The 14,974-nt window shown below is 50.3% G+C and overlaps 7 protein-coding genes across 7 annotated transcripts; 5 read left to right on the forward strand and 2 right to left on the reverse strand.

Annotated features, from left to right (window-relative positions):
* Positions 1-118: 118 nt before the first annotated feature.
* N7471_000482 (rhomboid family protein) lies at positions 119-1,623 on the reverse strand. Its single transcript, XM_057273203.1, has 2 exons — positions 1,193-1,623; positions 119-1,097 (listed from the first exon to the last, which is right to left on the reverse strand). Exons 1-2 carry the CDS (start codon positions 1,582-1,584, stop codon positions 374-376), a joined length of 1,116 nt encoding a protein of 371 aa, XP_057141382.1. The 5' UTR covers positions 1,585-1,623; the 3' UTR covers positions 119-373.
* A 1,466-nt stretch (positions 1,624-3,089) lies between these two features.
* N7471_000483 (WD40 repeat domain-containing protein) lies at positions 3,090-5,099 on the forward strand (the record flags this gene model as incomplete). The annotated part of the gene is made up of 5 exons (XM_057273204.1): positions 3,090-3,139; positions 3,190-3,206; positions 3,261-3,409; positions 3,515-5,008; positions 5,073-5,099. 5 exons carry the CDS (start codon positions 3,090-3,092, stop codon positions 5,097-5,099), a joined length of 1,737 nt encoding a protein of 578 aa, XP_057141383.1.
* A 738-nt stretch (positions 5,100-5,837) lies between these two features.
* On the forward strand, positions 5,838-7,610 carry trpE (anthranilate synthase TRP2; the record flags this gene model as incomplete). The annotated part of the gene is made up of 4 exons (XM_057273205.1): positions 5,838-5,849; positions 5,940-6,088; positions 6,171-6,244; positions 6,304-7,610. 4 exons carry the CDS (start codon positions 5,838-5,840, stop codon positions 7,608-7,610), a joined length of 1,542 nt encoding a protein of 513 aa, XP_057141384.1.
* Positions 7,611-8,165: 555 nt separating this feature from the next.
* N7471_000485 (isoflavone reductase family protein) lies at positions 8,166-9,113 on the forward strand (the record flags this gene model as incomplete). The annotated part of the gene is made up of 1 exon (XM_057273206.1): positions 8,166-9,113. One exon carries the CDS (start codon positions 8,166-8,168, stop codon positions 9,111-9,113), a length of 948 nt encoding a protein of 315 aa, XP_057141385.1.
* A 468-nt stretch (positions 9,114-9,581) lies between these two features.
* N7471_000486 (ADP-ribosylglycohydrolase family protein) lies at positions 9,582-10,660 on the forward strand (the record flags this gene model as incomplete). Its single annotated transcript, XM_057273207.1, has 3 exons — positions 9,582-9,733; positions 9,788-10,218; positions 10,278-10,660. The coding sequence occupies 3 exons, from the start codon at positions 9,582-9,584 to the stop codon at positions 10,658-10,660; spliced, it is 966 nt and encodes a 321-aa protein (XP_057141386.1).
* A 628-nt stretch (positions 10,661-11,288) lies between these two features.
* On the reverse strand, positions 11,289-11,576 carry N7471_000487 (uncharacterized protein; the record flags this gene model as incomplete). Its single annotated transcript, XM_057273208.1, has 1 exon — positions 11,289-11,576. One exon carries the CDS (start codon positions 11,574-11,576, stop codon positions 11,289-11,291), a length of 288 nt encoding a protein of 95 aa, XP_057141387.1.
* A 1,198-nt stretch (positions 11,577-12,774) lies between these two features.
* N7471_000488 (epsin) lies at positions 12,775-14,779 on the forward strand (the record flags this gene model as incomplete). The annotated part of the gene is made up of 4 exons (XM_057273209.1): positions 12,775-12,847; positions 13,022-13,091; positions 13,149-13,369; positions 13,428-14,779. 4 exons carry the CDS (start codon positions 12,775-12,777, stop codon positions 14,777-14,779), a joined length of 1,716 nt encoding a protein of 571 aa, XP_057141388.1.
* Between the last annotated feature and the right edge of the window lie 195 nt (positions 14,780-14,974).

Below are 14,974 nucleotides of genomic sequence, written 5' to 3' on the forward strand. Positions count from 1 at the left end.
GGATCAACATGATAATTAAAATAAAGCACATACATCATTAAGAAATGTCCAATGTTACAAATTAATAGAGTGATATTGTTGTTTTTCAAATAGTAATTGACATACAAGCTCTGTATGGTATAAAACAAATCGAATTCACCAAAAAGCCGCTGCAATCACACAGGCGCTAAGATATCAGCCTAATAACTAGAGCGGGAAATCAAAAACCCAAGACGAGATCGAACAAATCATGTACATCATCAGAAGTGCACACACTATCGGTATAAAAAAACCAAGCCACAAACCAGCCATGCCACGAATGCGAATATGTCCAAAGGGCCAAATCCAAGGTGCGTCACAAACGCCAGTTAGAAAAAGAAGCACCCGACTACACTCAAGCATGATCAGGATTGTAACTCGTTTCCCCTAGCATACTCTGACCAACAGGCGGAGCCGAGGTCGGCGCAGCAGGACGCGGCATCGACGAGCTAGGCTCTCCCAAACCAGGCGCGTGAGGCTGCACACGCCCAACAGTAGCAGACTGCAACCTGCGATCCAAAGCCTTGAGCGCGACCGCCCGTCTACGCTCCGCCTCCTCGCGCTTACCCGCTCCCCTGGCTCCACCACGATGGTTATTCAACAGCGTTGGCAAGCCCGCCTCGCCTCTCGCCAGCACCAGTTCGTTACCGGAGGCGATATCGTCCTGTGAGAACGGCGTCAGGAGCTTAGCTGCGACCAGCAGAGCGTAGATCTGGTCCGCGATGAATGCGATAGGCGGCTGCATCACGTCTGGGAATAGACAGGCGAAAGCGAAGGTCTCGCTGGCATCGCCTTTGATGCCTGTGCCGCTCGAGGTGCCGGTTAGGTCGGGCTGTCGCTTGTAGAAGCGGAGGTAGGTCCAGCTGGTGAGGATTCCCAGCCAGGAGAGGATTGCGGCGGTGTCTGTTCCGATGGCGAGGCCGCTGATGCTGTTGAGGAGGAGGAAGAGGGCGGGGAAATGCTTTACGCGCATCTTGATTATTCCTTTGAAGACTGTTACGGTGTGTTCTGGGACGAGCTGTTTGAAGGCGACTAAAAAGGAGGCTTGGATGGAGACGCCGCCGCAGATTTGGGTGAGGCTGTTTTGCAGATGGTTAGTGTTTGGCATAGGGCGGGTAATCGGTTTGCTCGTCCACGGGTATTGGGGAAGGGGATGGAGAGGGGCGATGCATACGCTCTGCTTGAGGAGCCTCCGACTGCTCCCCAGATCAGGTAGATTGGGATGATGGTGATGCAGGGGATCACGGCGACGACCGCGATGAACTTGCTAAACTCGCGCGAACCCCACGCGCGCTCGAGGTACTTGCCGCCATAGAATATGGAGGCGGCGTTTAACAGTACGGTAAATATATTCTGTTCGACGAAGGTGGCCGTGACGATTGTCCAAGGGTAGTAGTAGAAGAATGAGGGGACGAGGGTCAAGTAGGGGACGAGAGGCGATGTGGTCGGGGTTCCACCGGTGGTGTCAATTTGTCGCCATCTGGCAATGTTGTAGAGTAGGGAGAGGGTGAGAAGGCTGACGAGACAGATTCGCGTAGCAGGGGGAATGTTGATTCGGAGCAACATGTTGGAGCTCGCTTGGAGCTGCAAGACGCCACAGGCCGTAAAGAGATGGAGAAAGTTGAGGTGGGAGACTTTGGCGGAGGGCGGAGGGCGGAGGTATCACCTATGTTTGTTTGGCCCCGAGATGCTTCAAAGCCACAATAATCTACATCATACATACATCCATGTAGCTTTCGATTATAGTTATGAACTTATGTTTCATGTCATTATCTCGTCTTTCTTACTATCTATCGCATAATATTGACTTTTTTGGTTTTTGGTTTTTTGTTCCTAGTTCTACTATGGAATATGATTTGAATATAGGATTATTATTGAAGGTGTGACAAGACTCTAGGGCTAGTAGCACATATTGGTGGTTATTAATGATCCATATTTAGAAACCTTGAAATAAACAGTGTCATAACATCAAACATCCTACATCCTACGGAGTACCTAGCCACCTGTCAGACACTCCGTAATAGCAGTTCCCCATCAGGTAACATGGCTAGCAACAGTAGGTGAAAGGGACCGACAACCAAAGTATATCGAACTTGACAAGCCCGTAGGTTGCCCGTAGGTTGTAGGCAAAGAAGAAAAAAGGTAAAAAGTACCCCGTACTTGAAGGATGCGCCAATGTCAGCTCGGTAACTGGTGGCGGCATCATTAGCCACGATCCACCATCTGCGATTGACATGCAGGTTCGGGTGGATGCAGTTCAGGTCATTGGTATATGATGTCCGAAAGGTAGTATCCCTGCTAGTAGATATCATTGTAAGTGTAAGTTGTGTACTTTGTGACACAGGATAAGCACTCTGGTACTTGGAATTGGAACTTTGAAAGGTGCAAGGGTGCTCGTGCTGAAATCCCCCGATGTGTGGAGAACCCCATTTTTAGGCGCTTAAGAGGAGAGTTGGTTTGAGAAGTCATTGTGTCTCAAGGGATAGAGTATCAGGAATGCTTAATCAAGTTTAGAAATATCAAGTAGATATTCCAATGTTATATTATACCTCATTAGTAGCAGAATGACTGGAGGAGAGAAGTTCTCAAAAGTGTGGAGGTCGACGCCACAGGGAGGATCCAGTGGCTAGTGTGTGCTAAATGGACTTCTGCCAGACATTCTGGATCCTTTAATCTCAGATCTTCACTTTCCTCTCCCTCTCCTCTCTCTTCTCTCTATCCATTGAATACTTGGTTTCTATTTCTATTAAGACTACAGAATAGCTCCTATTGTTCTTCCTCAATCTCACCTCTTCTTCCCTCCACTCTCTCACTCTCATTTCCCCCTCAAAACTCCAATTTCTCCCTTGGCTTGGCTTTCTTTTCGATCTTCAAGTCTCGAAGTCTTAGATTCTTTGCGGAAAATACAAGCACCCCCTTTTCTATTTATCCGGAAGTTCCTATCCCCTTCCGGCCTCGTGTTCCGTGTTCCTGAAGCTCGCGCATCAAAGCCTCCACTTTGGTTTTCATCGGCAAAACAGCTCTTCCCTCTCTGGCATGTCCGCGGCCCTTAGCTGGTCGCACATGTAATCATGGCACAACCTGACCTCACGTCGCATCATGTCAACTATTTAATATGGAGGTAAGTGCAATACAGCCCATGCATACCCTGCAGAACTAATATCTTTCTAGGTACCTCCAAGAAGCCGGTTGGTCACGTTGCCCCCTTGACTTTCCCCCATTTGATCTCTAACTCAACCTAGGTCATGGCGATGCCGCCGTGACTTTGCAGCGCGCGTGGTTCCCTGATCCACAGAGTCTTCCGTTTGCGCCTTACATTAAAACCCATGCGCTGGTGTCGTTGGTCCAAAAGGGCCTCCAATACCACGAGATGGAATCCTCGCTGGACAAGGTATGTGTTTCCATTTTAAACGGTTCTCACGCGCTCAAGGGAAAAAAAAAATCTACTTTCTTTTTAAGTTTCTCAACTGAAAACTAAACTAATTGTAATGCACAGGAGGGCAATCACAAAAGCATTTCACCGTCTGATTTTTTTTTCGGACCTGAGCCCTTTGAAATTGGAACCAAAACTGGACCAGTGGAAAGTCGCGATGAGGCTGTTGGCACAAACCCAGATTCACCGGGTCAACTTGCGCGCGACCACCCGGTGAACGGCCATGCCGAGCCCGGAAAGGACGACCGAAAAGACGAAACTGATAGCGATGAGTCCATGGAGGACAAGGCGCAAACTGAAAGTCAGCCAGCTACTCCCGATCATATGGATGAGGATGGTGATGTCAGCATGGCCGAGGAGATCCCTGAACCACCGCCCACCCTTGAAAACGGCGAGAGCTCTTCCGTACAGATCGCCCCCGCCAAGCCCATCGATTTGACCCCCGACACCGCCCTGCTGAATCCGGATCATCACGTGACCCATACTGTATGGCGCCCTCGGGATCCCACTGTGGTTGTGGGAGCTGGTGACCTCTTTTGCAGCTTGTGGAAGTTGTCAATGTCATCGGAACCCGTGCAGAAGAAAATCATCGAGCTCAAGAAGGGTGACACAAGTGTCTCGACCGTAGCCTGGGATGCCATTGGTGAGAAATTGGCCGTCGCGACTTGTACTGATGACAGGGGCACTATCACCATGTACAACGTCAATGGAGACGCAGTGGATTTACTACCCGAGGTTCCCCGGCTCATCACTGGTTTGCACTGGGCAGCTGGTAGCTCGCAACTGGTCGTTGTAGCCTCGAGTCATAACGTATCGGAACTCGCGCTTTGGGACGACAGCCGCCGACCAGATGTTTTCCCTCCACCTCAAATAATTGAGAACCATATTTATGATCTCGCGTGGTGTGGACGCAACCTGGCATTCGCTTCTGGTGACGGTGCAGTCTATCAATGCGAAGTGGACAACAGCATCCGCTTAGTTAAGACATTTCCTTCTCCCAGAGATAACGCGACCTGGGAGTTTATTCGCTGTGTCCAAACTGAGTCTCACTCGGTTGCTATCGCGGCTTCTGGACTGAGCGCTTCGATTTGGATCCCCACCCATGATATTCTTATCCCCAACGCCCACAAGGACAGAATCACCGGCATCGATATCAGCCCGCAATTTGACCCCCATCGTATTGAATTTGCCTCTTTCTCGGCGGATGGTAAGGTCAAGGTTTGGCAGGTCAACCTCGATATAAAGGATTATACGAACTGTCATCAGCTGAGCCTAGACTCAAACCCCGCTATTACCGGATCTTTCTCCCCCGATGGGTACGCCCTCGGTGCGGCTAGCAAGGACGGACTCTTTATCTGGAACACTGAACACCCTGGCGGTAATCTCATGTCTACCTGGACCGCAACTAGCCCCGAGGTGAAGAAAGAGGAAGCCGACCGCTTGACCAATGGACAGAATGGACACCATGGACAGAATGGTCATTCAAAATCGGATCCCCATCGGGCCCTTTCCTGGGATTCAGATGGAAAACGGCTTGCCTATGGCTTCGACAAACAGGTAAGCTCCCTGGTCTGATTTACCTTTGTCAATTCTCCCCATGCTGACGGTCCAATTTCCCAAGATGGCAATCATCAACTTGCAACGATGACAGAGCGGGTTTGAAACAGCCACATAAAACTCACGACTCATGCCCTGCTTGAACTAATCCGACAATCCCGCTTGAAAAGCCTCCTCAGTCTCTTTCCATCGAAGACATATCACCCTTCATGGTTTCCCCGATTTTTTTTTACTATTTGCCTTCTGTGAACATACATTTTTTTCTTTAGAAAATGCATAATGGCATGCATTGCTTGGGACAGGTTTGGGTGGACCCGGCGAATGACATGGATTGGCGACGGTGGACTTTTTCTTTTGCCTTTTTTCCCCTCACCCATTCCAGGTGGGATCTGTGATTTCTAAAACTCACTTTTAGTGTCTGATAATCAAGAAAATACTCCAATTATCAAACGAAGTCCCGTACAATATAGGTCCATCCATAGTCCCGATGTCGCTAGGCCTTTATCGATAACCGATATACCCCTCGGCGCTAGTCCGCTTTTGGGTGCATATAATCACCTCTGGAGGGCACACCTGTGAGACGTGTAAGCTTTCCAAGGTTGCTCGGGATTTGTTTTTCAGTAAATTCATACATAAAAAGCCCTAAAATTGATCTCACGATTGTGTTATCTTGTCACACCTCAAATCAAATAGCCGCATGCAGACTGAGGCGCATTCCTGGACCCGCGGCCGTCAATAGATATCCACCCCCCACAGTGAATCATTTTCCCACCGCCAACTCAATCCTTTCTCTTTACTAGCAACGTCGATATCAGCCACTTATAACAAAATGGCAACTCCTGTAAGTACGCGTCTGTCTTGCTACTGCATTTCTCCACTCTTCGACGTCCCTGCCAGGATTTTTGTTTACGCTCATTGACCAATGACTCAGGTGGCCACCATCCCTTCCCTCAAGACGGCGCGAGAAGTGATCTCAAAGTCGAGGAACTCCGAGTTCCCCCCCAACCTACTTCCTGTCACAGCAACGATCGCTGCCGACCTCTTAACCCCAACATTGGCATACTTGAAGATTGCGGAGCAGTGAGTCATTGGGTTGTTTTCAACGTTGGCGATAAGGCGGGGGGCATGGGATACTGGACAAGATCGCTGACTGGCAGGATAGCTCGCGGTTGTCATTCTTGTATGAAAGTGCTGCTACTACAGAGACCATTGGGCGATACAGTTTTATTGGTGCAGGTGGGTGATACCTGGAGTCTTAGGCCCGATTCCATCGCTTACACCTTCCTCCCATACAGACCCCAGAAAAGTCATCAAGACCGGCGAGGGCCATGGCCCAGCAGCGGATCCCCTCCCATACCTCGAGGACGAGCTTTCTCAGTTCCGCGTCGCGACAGTACCTGAATTGGTCCTCCCGCCGTTGACCGCCGGAGCGATCGGATATGTTGGATACGACTGTGTTAGATACTTTGAGCCCAAGACGGCGCGGCCGATGAAGGACGTCCTCGGAGTGCCCGAATCGTTCTTTATGCTTTTCGACACCATTGTTGCATTCGACCATTTCTTCCAAGTCGTCAAGGTCATCACCTACGTTCCAATTCCCTTGGCGGATGCCGATATCGAGGCCTCATACCTCAAGGGCCAGTCCGTCATCCAGAAGACGATCGATACGCTACTACAGGACCGCACGCCGCTTCCGCCCCAGGGCCCGATCATTCCAAACCAGGAGTATACATCCAACATCGGACAGGAGGGATATGAGGGCCACGTCAACCGATTGAAGCAGCACATCGCCAAGGGCGACATTTTCCAGACAGTGCCATCACAGCGGCTATCAAGACCCACCTCTCTCCACCCATTCAACCTCTTCCGCCACCTTCGCACCGTCAACCCTTCTCCTTATCTGTTCTATATCGACTGCCAAGACTTCCAGCTTGTCGGAGCCAGTCCCGAGCTCCTGGTAAAGGAAGAGCGGGGGCGTATCATCAGCCACCCCATCGCAGGCACAGTGAAGCGCGGCAAGACCCCGGAGGAGGATGCCGCCCTCTCCGAGGAGCTCCGCAGCAGTCTCAAAGACCGCGCCGAGCACGTCATGTTGGTTGATCTTGCCCGCAACGACGTGAACCGAGTTTGCGACCCCACCACAACACAGGTCGACCGTCTGATGGTTGTGGAGAAGTTCTCACACGTCCAGCACCTGGTTTCCCAGGTCTCCGGAGAGTTGCGGCCAGGCATGACCCGCTTCGATGCATTCCGGTCTATCTTCCCTGCCGGCACAGTTTCCGGTGCACCCAAGGTGCGCGCCATGCAGCTCATCGCAGAGCTGGAGGGTGAAAAGCGCGGCGTCTACGCTGGCGCTGTCGGATACTTTGGATATAACAGTGCCAACACAGACGGCTCAGCCGAGATGCCCGGTGCGATGGACACATGCATTGCGCTGCGCACTATGATGGTCAAGGACGGCGTGGCGTACCTCCAGGCTGGTGGTGGTATTGTCTTCGACTCGGACCCCTATGATGAGTACATTGAGACGATCAACAAGCTCGGCGCCAATATTGCCTGCATCAAGGGCGCCGAGGCGAAATACCTAAGCATGGAAAAGTAATGGACTTAAATTCAGGGATAAAAGCACAAGCAAATTGGTTATGTTTTTTTAGCAGAAGGGTCGACCCCTCGGGTCACACAATTGGGTCTGGTGTTTTGATGCGGAGATGAACAGCATTCTGAGAGCCATGCCTTCTCTCACGTTGGCATTAATCGGATTTGGATTTCGTTTATGTGATATAGCTAGAATATCATGAAACACTAGTCAATTTACGTCCATATCATTCTGATATATACTGGTTTCAACCACGACTCCCCAACATGTGAATTGCCAATCTTCCTATGTTGCACAACCAACACACTCTATATATGGGAGCTGGATCAAGCCTGAGCTGTGTAAACACTTCTATGTTGCACAACATAGAAGATCTATACAATTGTGAGCCAATCAGGGCTTGGTTCGGACCTCGGGATGGTTGTTTGGCCAATGACGCAAAGAAAATAATCGACATAGCTAAGTAGGAGTATGTAGACATAAACTTGAGACTCGCCCCAATTCCCCTCCTTATCCTTCCATTCCAGACAATCTCTTCTTTGAATGTGCTCAATCGCATAGATGGCATCCATAACACGACCAGTCGTCGCCATCGCCGGAGCCACCGGCCATCTAGGCAAGCACGTCACAACAGCCTTCCTCTCCTCGACCTTCCAAGACAAATTCTCCGAAATAATCCTCCTCTCAAGAAACGAATCATGTCTCTTCCAACCTTCCTCCTCCTCCCAATCCGGCGTGAAACTCACAACACGCCGTTACAACGAGACCAACCTCGAAGAAGCCCTACAAGGTATACAAATCCTCGTAAACACAATCGGGCCCGCAGGCCACGACTTCAAAACAAGGATTGCAGCCGCCCTCCCCCAAACAAACATCCGAGTCTACTTCCCCTCCGAATTCGGCGTCGACCACTACGGCCACGACTTCGCCCATTTGGAGTGGCATGAGAAGAAGAAACACCTTGCGAACGCGCAGCGTGTCGTTCCGCACATGAAGATCTGCAGGGTATTCTGCGGCCTGTTTCTAGAAGACAGTATCGGGCCGTGCTTCGGTCTCGATACCCAGAACGGGAAGTATACTAGTGTTGGGTCGTTCCGGTCGCCGATTTCTTTTACCTCAATTAGCGACGTCGGTAAGACAGTTGCTTCGCTGGCAACTATGCCGACAGAGAAGATTCCTGATGTTGTTCATGTTGGCGGTGATTCGCGCTCGATTGCGGAGATTGCGGGGATTATGGAGTCTGCTGGTGCCGGACACATTGATATTGACTGTCTCCCCTATGATAAATATAAGAAGGAGACTACTGCTGAGCCCTCGTGGAGACCGGCTGCTTATCTGTGGTTCTTGATGGGTGATGGGGGTATTGCTCATACTCCTGCTTTTCTTAGGGATGATAATGAGCTTATTAATCCCGGTCAGCGGCTGTGGAGGTGGAAGACCGTAGAGGATTTGGCGAGGAAGACTAATGGGCAGCCTATGAAAGACGTTGTCTGGCCTCGTCATAAATAGATGTTTATTTACATAGTTAGGACATCAAATACTTCTTTTGGGCATAAGCTATCACTGAATATACGCTGCTTTATTCATCTAAAGATATCAGAAGCTTTGTGCACTTTCAGCCCTAGCGGAGCATATTTAGCCACAGCCTCAGCTTCATGAGGTGACGCTGTGCACACACCTGGGCAGGTCCACGGGTGCCTAGCGTGAGGCTTAGTCCGTACTCCATACAAATCATAGGCCTCCAAGGCTCCCAAGGCTCGTATCAGCCTTTGCGCTAGCCATGTCACATTTAACTTTCGATATTATTGAGGTTCTTTTAGTTCCTCAGCTAATGCGCTGCGCCCTGGTGACTCAATAATTGAAGGTTTCCGACTTTCCAAGGTTCTTCCCAGAGTCACATCCGACGACATCTTTAAATAAGACGAAATCACCTCGGAACAAGAACAAACCAGACGAAAACAAAAACATCATCGCAACATGTCTCCGTCATTGAAATCTCGTGCTCAAGGCGCCATCTGGGGCGTCTGCGTAGCCGATGCCCTCGGCGGCCCCGTACAATTTAAAGACCCAGGAACATTCGAGCCGATCACATGCTTAAGATTTGTCGCACCCTTCGAGCAACCAGCTGGGTCAGTTTTATTCACATTCATATATGCGAAGTACCTGTGACTAACATGAACAAGATCCTACTCCGACGACGGGTCTATGACACTAGCCTTGGCATGCTCCTTCAACAAGTCCAACATGCAATACAATCATGAGCTGTCAGTCAAATACTTCGTCGAGTGGCTGACGAAAGGCCATTTCAGCACTGTCAACCACTCGTGGGATGTAGGACGCTCCACTCGGACCTCCCTTCGGCTGTGGGTGAAGTATGGCATGGAAAGTGGTGATTTCGAACTTGCCCAGACGATGGTCATTGATAAATTGGAATACGAAGAGTTCTCCGGGAATGGCAGCTTGATGAGAATCGTCCCGATTGGGTTGGCTTACTGGCGAGATTCTGGATTAGCGAGGGAAATCGCCAGAAGACACAGCAAGATCACTCATCCCTCGCTCCCGTGTGTGGAAGCCTGTGAAGCTTATACGGAGTTGGTTTGTGGCGTTATGAATGGTTGGTGTTTTGATTCTGTTTTCTTTCAAGAATCTCCTACTGACAGCCACTGTTTACAGGTCAAACGAAGGAGGAGCTCTTCCACACTGTCTCCGTGTTCCCATTTACTCATCCTGCTCTGAAGGAGCGCTTGTCACGGTACAGATACAGAACAATCAGCGACTGGAAGATCAAGGCGCCTAGTGATATGACGAGCAGTGGATGGGTTGTTGATACACTTGAATGTGCCCTGTGGGCATTCTTCAAGTATGACACTTGGGAGAACGGGGCGTTGGCAGTCGTCAATCTGGGTGGTGACTCGGATACTGCAGGGGCTGTTTATGGAGGTCTTGCCGGCTCATTCTATGGATTTGACGCTATTCCTGGTGAATGGGTGAACGGGATGCAGAATAAAGGGTTTATTGAAAGTATTGCTAGTGGTCTGTCTGATGGCATTGCTTGAGATTTTTGAATAAAATATATTAGGACTTGAAATTGCACCACAAAAATCGATATCATAATGGTTCCAGCATAGTCAAAGTGCTCGAATCATGCAAATGTGACACTGGTTCCAGAGCTCCTTCCTATATAACCCCCGTGTAAACAAATATCCGTATACAAATTGGGAAGGCACGATACATGTGACATTTGTGACAACCAGGGAAGGTGCGTTTGGAGGTCCATTTTGGGAAGGTACGTGTTGTTGGGGGTATAAAAGGCCCCCTACCACCTTTCCTCCTCTTCTCTTCTTCCTCTCCCCAACCCTCTCGACCACCATCTCTCCGTAGCCCCCATGAGACAGCGTAGGGGGAGGGTCCCGTAGCACATGGTGCCTGGCCTACCCACATGGATATCAACATCGTTGTTGATGTCCATGCCCAGGAACAGGTCCGCGCCGAAATCAAACCGGGGCTTTCTCGTGGAAGGTCTTTGGCAAGTGACTGGGCTTTTGGGGTTCTATAGTCACTTGGCGAGTCCCACGGAATACATGGGGGGTGTTTGATTACGTCCTCTTTCATTGTACAGCTAGTCACCTACCTAGGGAGTCAATACATTTACAGTGGAAGACGCGTAGGTTTGAGTTTTATTGTCTACACTAGAGTCGCAAGCTGTCCCTGGGTATGGAGTGGAAGTATCGGAGGAGGAGGCTGTAGGCTAGGCGGTATCATGTTGAGGCAATGGGATAGCCCATCGAACGTGTAAACCAAGGTTTCTGGTGCTAAGCTTGCCTTGGTGCTGGCCAGGGTATGAGTCGCTTTGATCTCCTGCAATCCAAGTTGATGCTCAATGCTAGCAGGAGGAAGCACCATCTCTCTCAGTGCGTAGAAAGCCTGGTAGCTCGTCCTTCCATAATATCCAGCTCCAGGAATTGGGTGCATTGGTAAGCTATGCAGGTTGAATCCATGGATGGGTCGGACTCCGCTTTGTATCCAATCCTGCTATAGATACGTGCTGTCTCCTGCAGTTCATGGATCATTGGTCATCTGCACATATATAAGTACTTGAGAATGGCTCAATCAGCATCTACTTCAGTAATAGAACTATTGCCAAGGGCTGTATATGTTATAAACAAAGTTAATAGTAAGAAAAACCGTTGATATAAAACTTCGATATCAATCCCAAAGTGGACCGACGATCGGAGCGCCAAGAGTGTCGTTGCATTCTAGAAGAGCGAATGACGTAGGCTGGTTCTTCCATCACTGATTTCAATATGGTATGAAGAATATACCTAGGTATACTGCATAGTACATATTTAGTATCTGCTGCATCTACATAAATTTCTATAAGGTAATTGACTGTTGCCTGACCAGGACCAAGGTTCTTACGCGGCCCAAGACCGCCACATGTGGCGGGAAACATGTGATGTTTTTTTATTCCTGATGAACCCTGTAAGAATTGGAAGCTCTAATTTAGCATGTACGGAATAATAGATAAAACCAATATATACAACATAGAAGTCAAATAGTGAATTGCTTGTTCTGTTCTATATATAGGGGGAAAAGGAGAAAAGTAAGATCACGGTGATTAGACCGGACCTCCGGCCACGAGGGCGTAACGGTACTTGGACATGCACTGTACATGGACCATTTCAGTGATCTTAGAGCAGATTTCACTTCTGGTCCAGGGCTTGTGATAATGATAAATGAATTGAAAAATCTTCAAGTGTAAAAAGTCCCAAGTGTAGATCTTGAACCGTGCCAGGTGTATAAGTTTGGTCCAAACCGCTTCGTCACTGCCAAGCCCTCTCATTCCCCCCCCGTTCGAGCCATCCCCTCTCCTCTCTTTCACTTTTCAACCTTTCACCCGTTGACTGTCGACTATTGTTTGCCAATATTTCCTCTAAAGGCAATTGAAAACTCAATCCCCTAACCCCTTTGGAACAATCTTCCAACTTGTCCCTCTCAGAGCCGGAGTGACACGCTTGACAACCATCTTGGGCCGCGACACGGATAAAGAGGGCTGTGTGTACTTGGCAGTCTAATACTCTTCTGCGATAATCCTTCGCATCGATTTCCACCCGACGACTACGATCCATTCCATCCACCTTAAAACTGCGACCGTCGCATCACCGCCACCATGTCCAAAGTCGTGCGGAGCGTGAAGAACGTCACAAAAGGATATTCCTCAGTGCAGGTCAAGGTCCGAAATGGTATGAGCCGATTCCACTACATCGAACTTCTGGGCGATCATCGAGTTGCCGCTGCATATGCAGAACTGCTGTTGCCACGGCTTGATGCCCCTGTCTTTTCCCGGGGGTTGCTTGCTGCATTGCGCCCATGCACCCCGCATACATTGTGACCAAGTTGCTAACTTACTTTTTTAGCCACTAGTAATGACCCCTGGGGCCCCACGGGCACCGACATGTCCGAGATTGCCGCCATGACTTTCGGGAGGTGAGTTGGATCTACGACCAACCGTGTGGGCGCCGCTAATGCCCTTTTGCATAATAGTCCGAACGAGTTCTACGAGATCATGGACATGCTTGACAAGCGACTCAACGATAAGGGCAAGAACTGGCGCCACGTGCTGAAGTCACTGAAGGTCTTGGACTACTGTCTTCACGAAGGCTCGGAGTTGGTGGTAACGTGGGCCCGGAAAAATGTCTATATTATCAAGACTTTGCGCGAGTTCACATATGTGGATGAGGAAGGAAGGGATGTTGGCCAGAACGGTAAGTTGTCTTTTGGAAATTGGAGGGGTCGCAAAACTGACAGGTTGGTGTTCTGTAGTTCGCGTGGCAGCAAAGGAATTGACTGCATTGGTACTGGATGAAGATCGTTTGCGCAGTGAACGATCGGATCGCAAGCTCTGGAAGACCCGCGTGAGCGGACTCGATGAAGGCTACGGAAACTCTCCCGTGGAACCGCCGCGCAGAGACCGACGCCGGCGCACCGGGGAGGACGACTCCGACACCGAATACCGCTTAGCTATTGAAGCCAGCAAGGCCGAGGCTGAGGATGAGCGGAAGCGACGGGCCAAGGAGACAATGGCAACTCAGGACGACGAGGATCTTGCCAAGGCCCTCAAGCTTAGCAGGGAAGAGGAGGACCTCCGAAAGCGCGAATTGGAAGAGAGCAATGCCCAATCTCTCTTCGACGACACCCCAGCTCAAGTCCAGCCAACCGGCTACAACCAGGGTTACCAACAGCAAGGTGCTGTTGACTGGTTCGGCAACCCGATCAATGCGCAGCAGCCTATGACAACTGGCTACCTGAACAACCAGTACGCGCAACCGACAGGATTCCAGAACCAGCCCACCGGCATGAATAACCCTTACGCCAACGGCTATCCGGCGCAGCCCTCGGCTTTTGATCAGAACCCTTACGGCCAGCAACAGAACAACCTTTTGCAACCGCAGGCTACTCTTCAACCCCAGCACACCGCATTCAACCCCAATAACCCTTACGGAGGGGATGTCTTCTCGCAGCAGCAGCAACAGCAGCAGCAACAACAACCCCAGGAGAACTATCAGACCGCAGGCAGCAACAACCCATGGGCCGGAAACCAGCCTCAGCAGCAACTGCAGCCCGCTGATGCCCTCAAGCCCATGCCGACAGGATCGAACAACCCCTTCGCTCAGCGTACTCAAACACAGTTCAACAACCCTGCACAAACAGGCCCGCCAACACTCAATTCCTTGTCGGAGGACCGTGCAACGAATCAGTTTGCCCAGAACAATGCGCAGTATGGCCAAAGCTCGCTTTTCGCCCAACCTACACAGCCCAACCCGATCGCCGGCTTCCAGGCCCCACAGCCACCAAAGAGTACCCCGCCGCAGGACCCTCACCATGCTCGTCTCAACGCCCTTCTCGGGTCAGGCGAAGGCCAGGATACCTTCGGCAATGTTGGAGACCTCCGAATCCCCGCACAGCACACAGCACCTGGCACATTTGTCAATTCTGCCGGTCAGGGTTTGGACCGCCTACACGCTGCTCCCACTGGAAACCCATTCTTCGGCCAACAATTCACAGGCATGCCGCAGCAGACCGGTTATGTCCAGCAGCAGCAACAACCAGCCAGCAACCCTTGGGCAGGTCAGCAACAGCAACAGCGCGGCGGCGGTAGCCTGATTGACCTGTAGTCACTGTTTCGTGGAGCTCTTCTTTATTGATTCATTCCTGACTTCGCTAAGGCCACTCACGCGGATACCATCTATCTCTTTTTTTTTCTTTCTGTTTCTCGTTCAGTCATTCGGGGCTTGGTCGTCTGGTTCTTACCCGGTCTCATTGTTCTTGTTTCCTTCATTTCTCTCCCTATCGTTACCCGATACTCACCA

The sequence above is a fragment of the Penicillium samsonianum genome (genome assembly GCF_028829775.1).
Source record: "Penicillium samsonianum strain IBT 33392 chromosome Unknown utg000001l_segment0_segment0, whole genome shotgun sequence".
Lineage (NCBI taxonomy): Eukaryota > Fungi > Ascomycota > Eurotiomycetes > Eurotiales > Aspergillaceae > Penicillium > Penicillium samsonianum.

Coding starts and splice junctions, on each gene's coding strand:
- N7471_000482 (XM_057273203.1), bottom strand. CDS start 1,584: ATGTTGCTCCGAATCAACATTCCCCCTGCTACGCGAATCTGTCTCGTC. Junction 1,098..1,192: donor GGAGGCTCCTCAAGCAGAGC/GTATGCATCGCC, acceptor TCTGCAAAACAG/CCTCACCCAAATCTGCGGCG.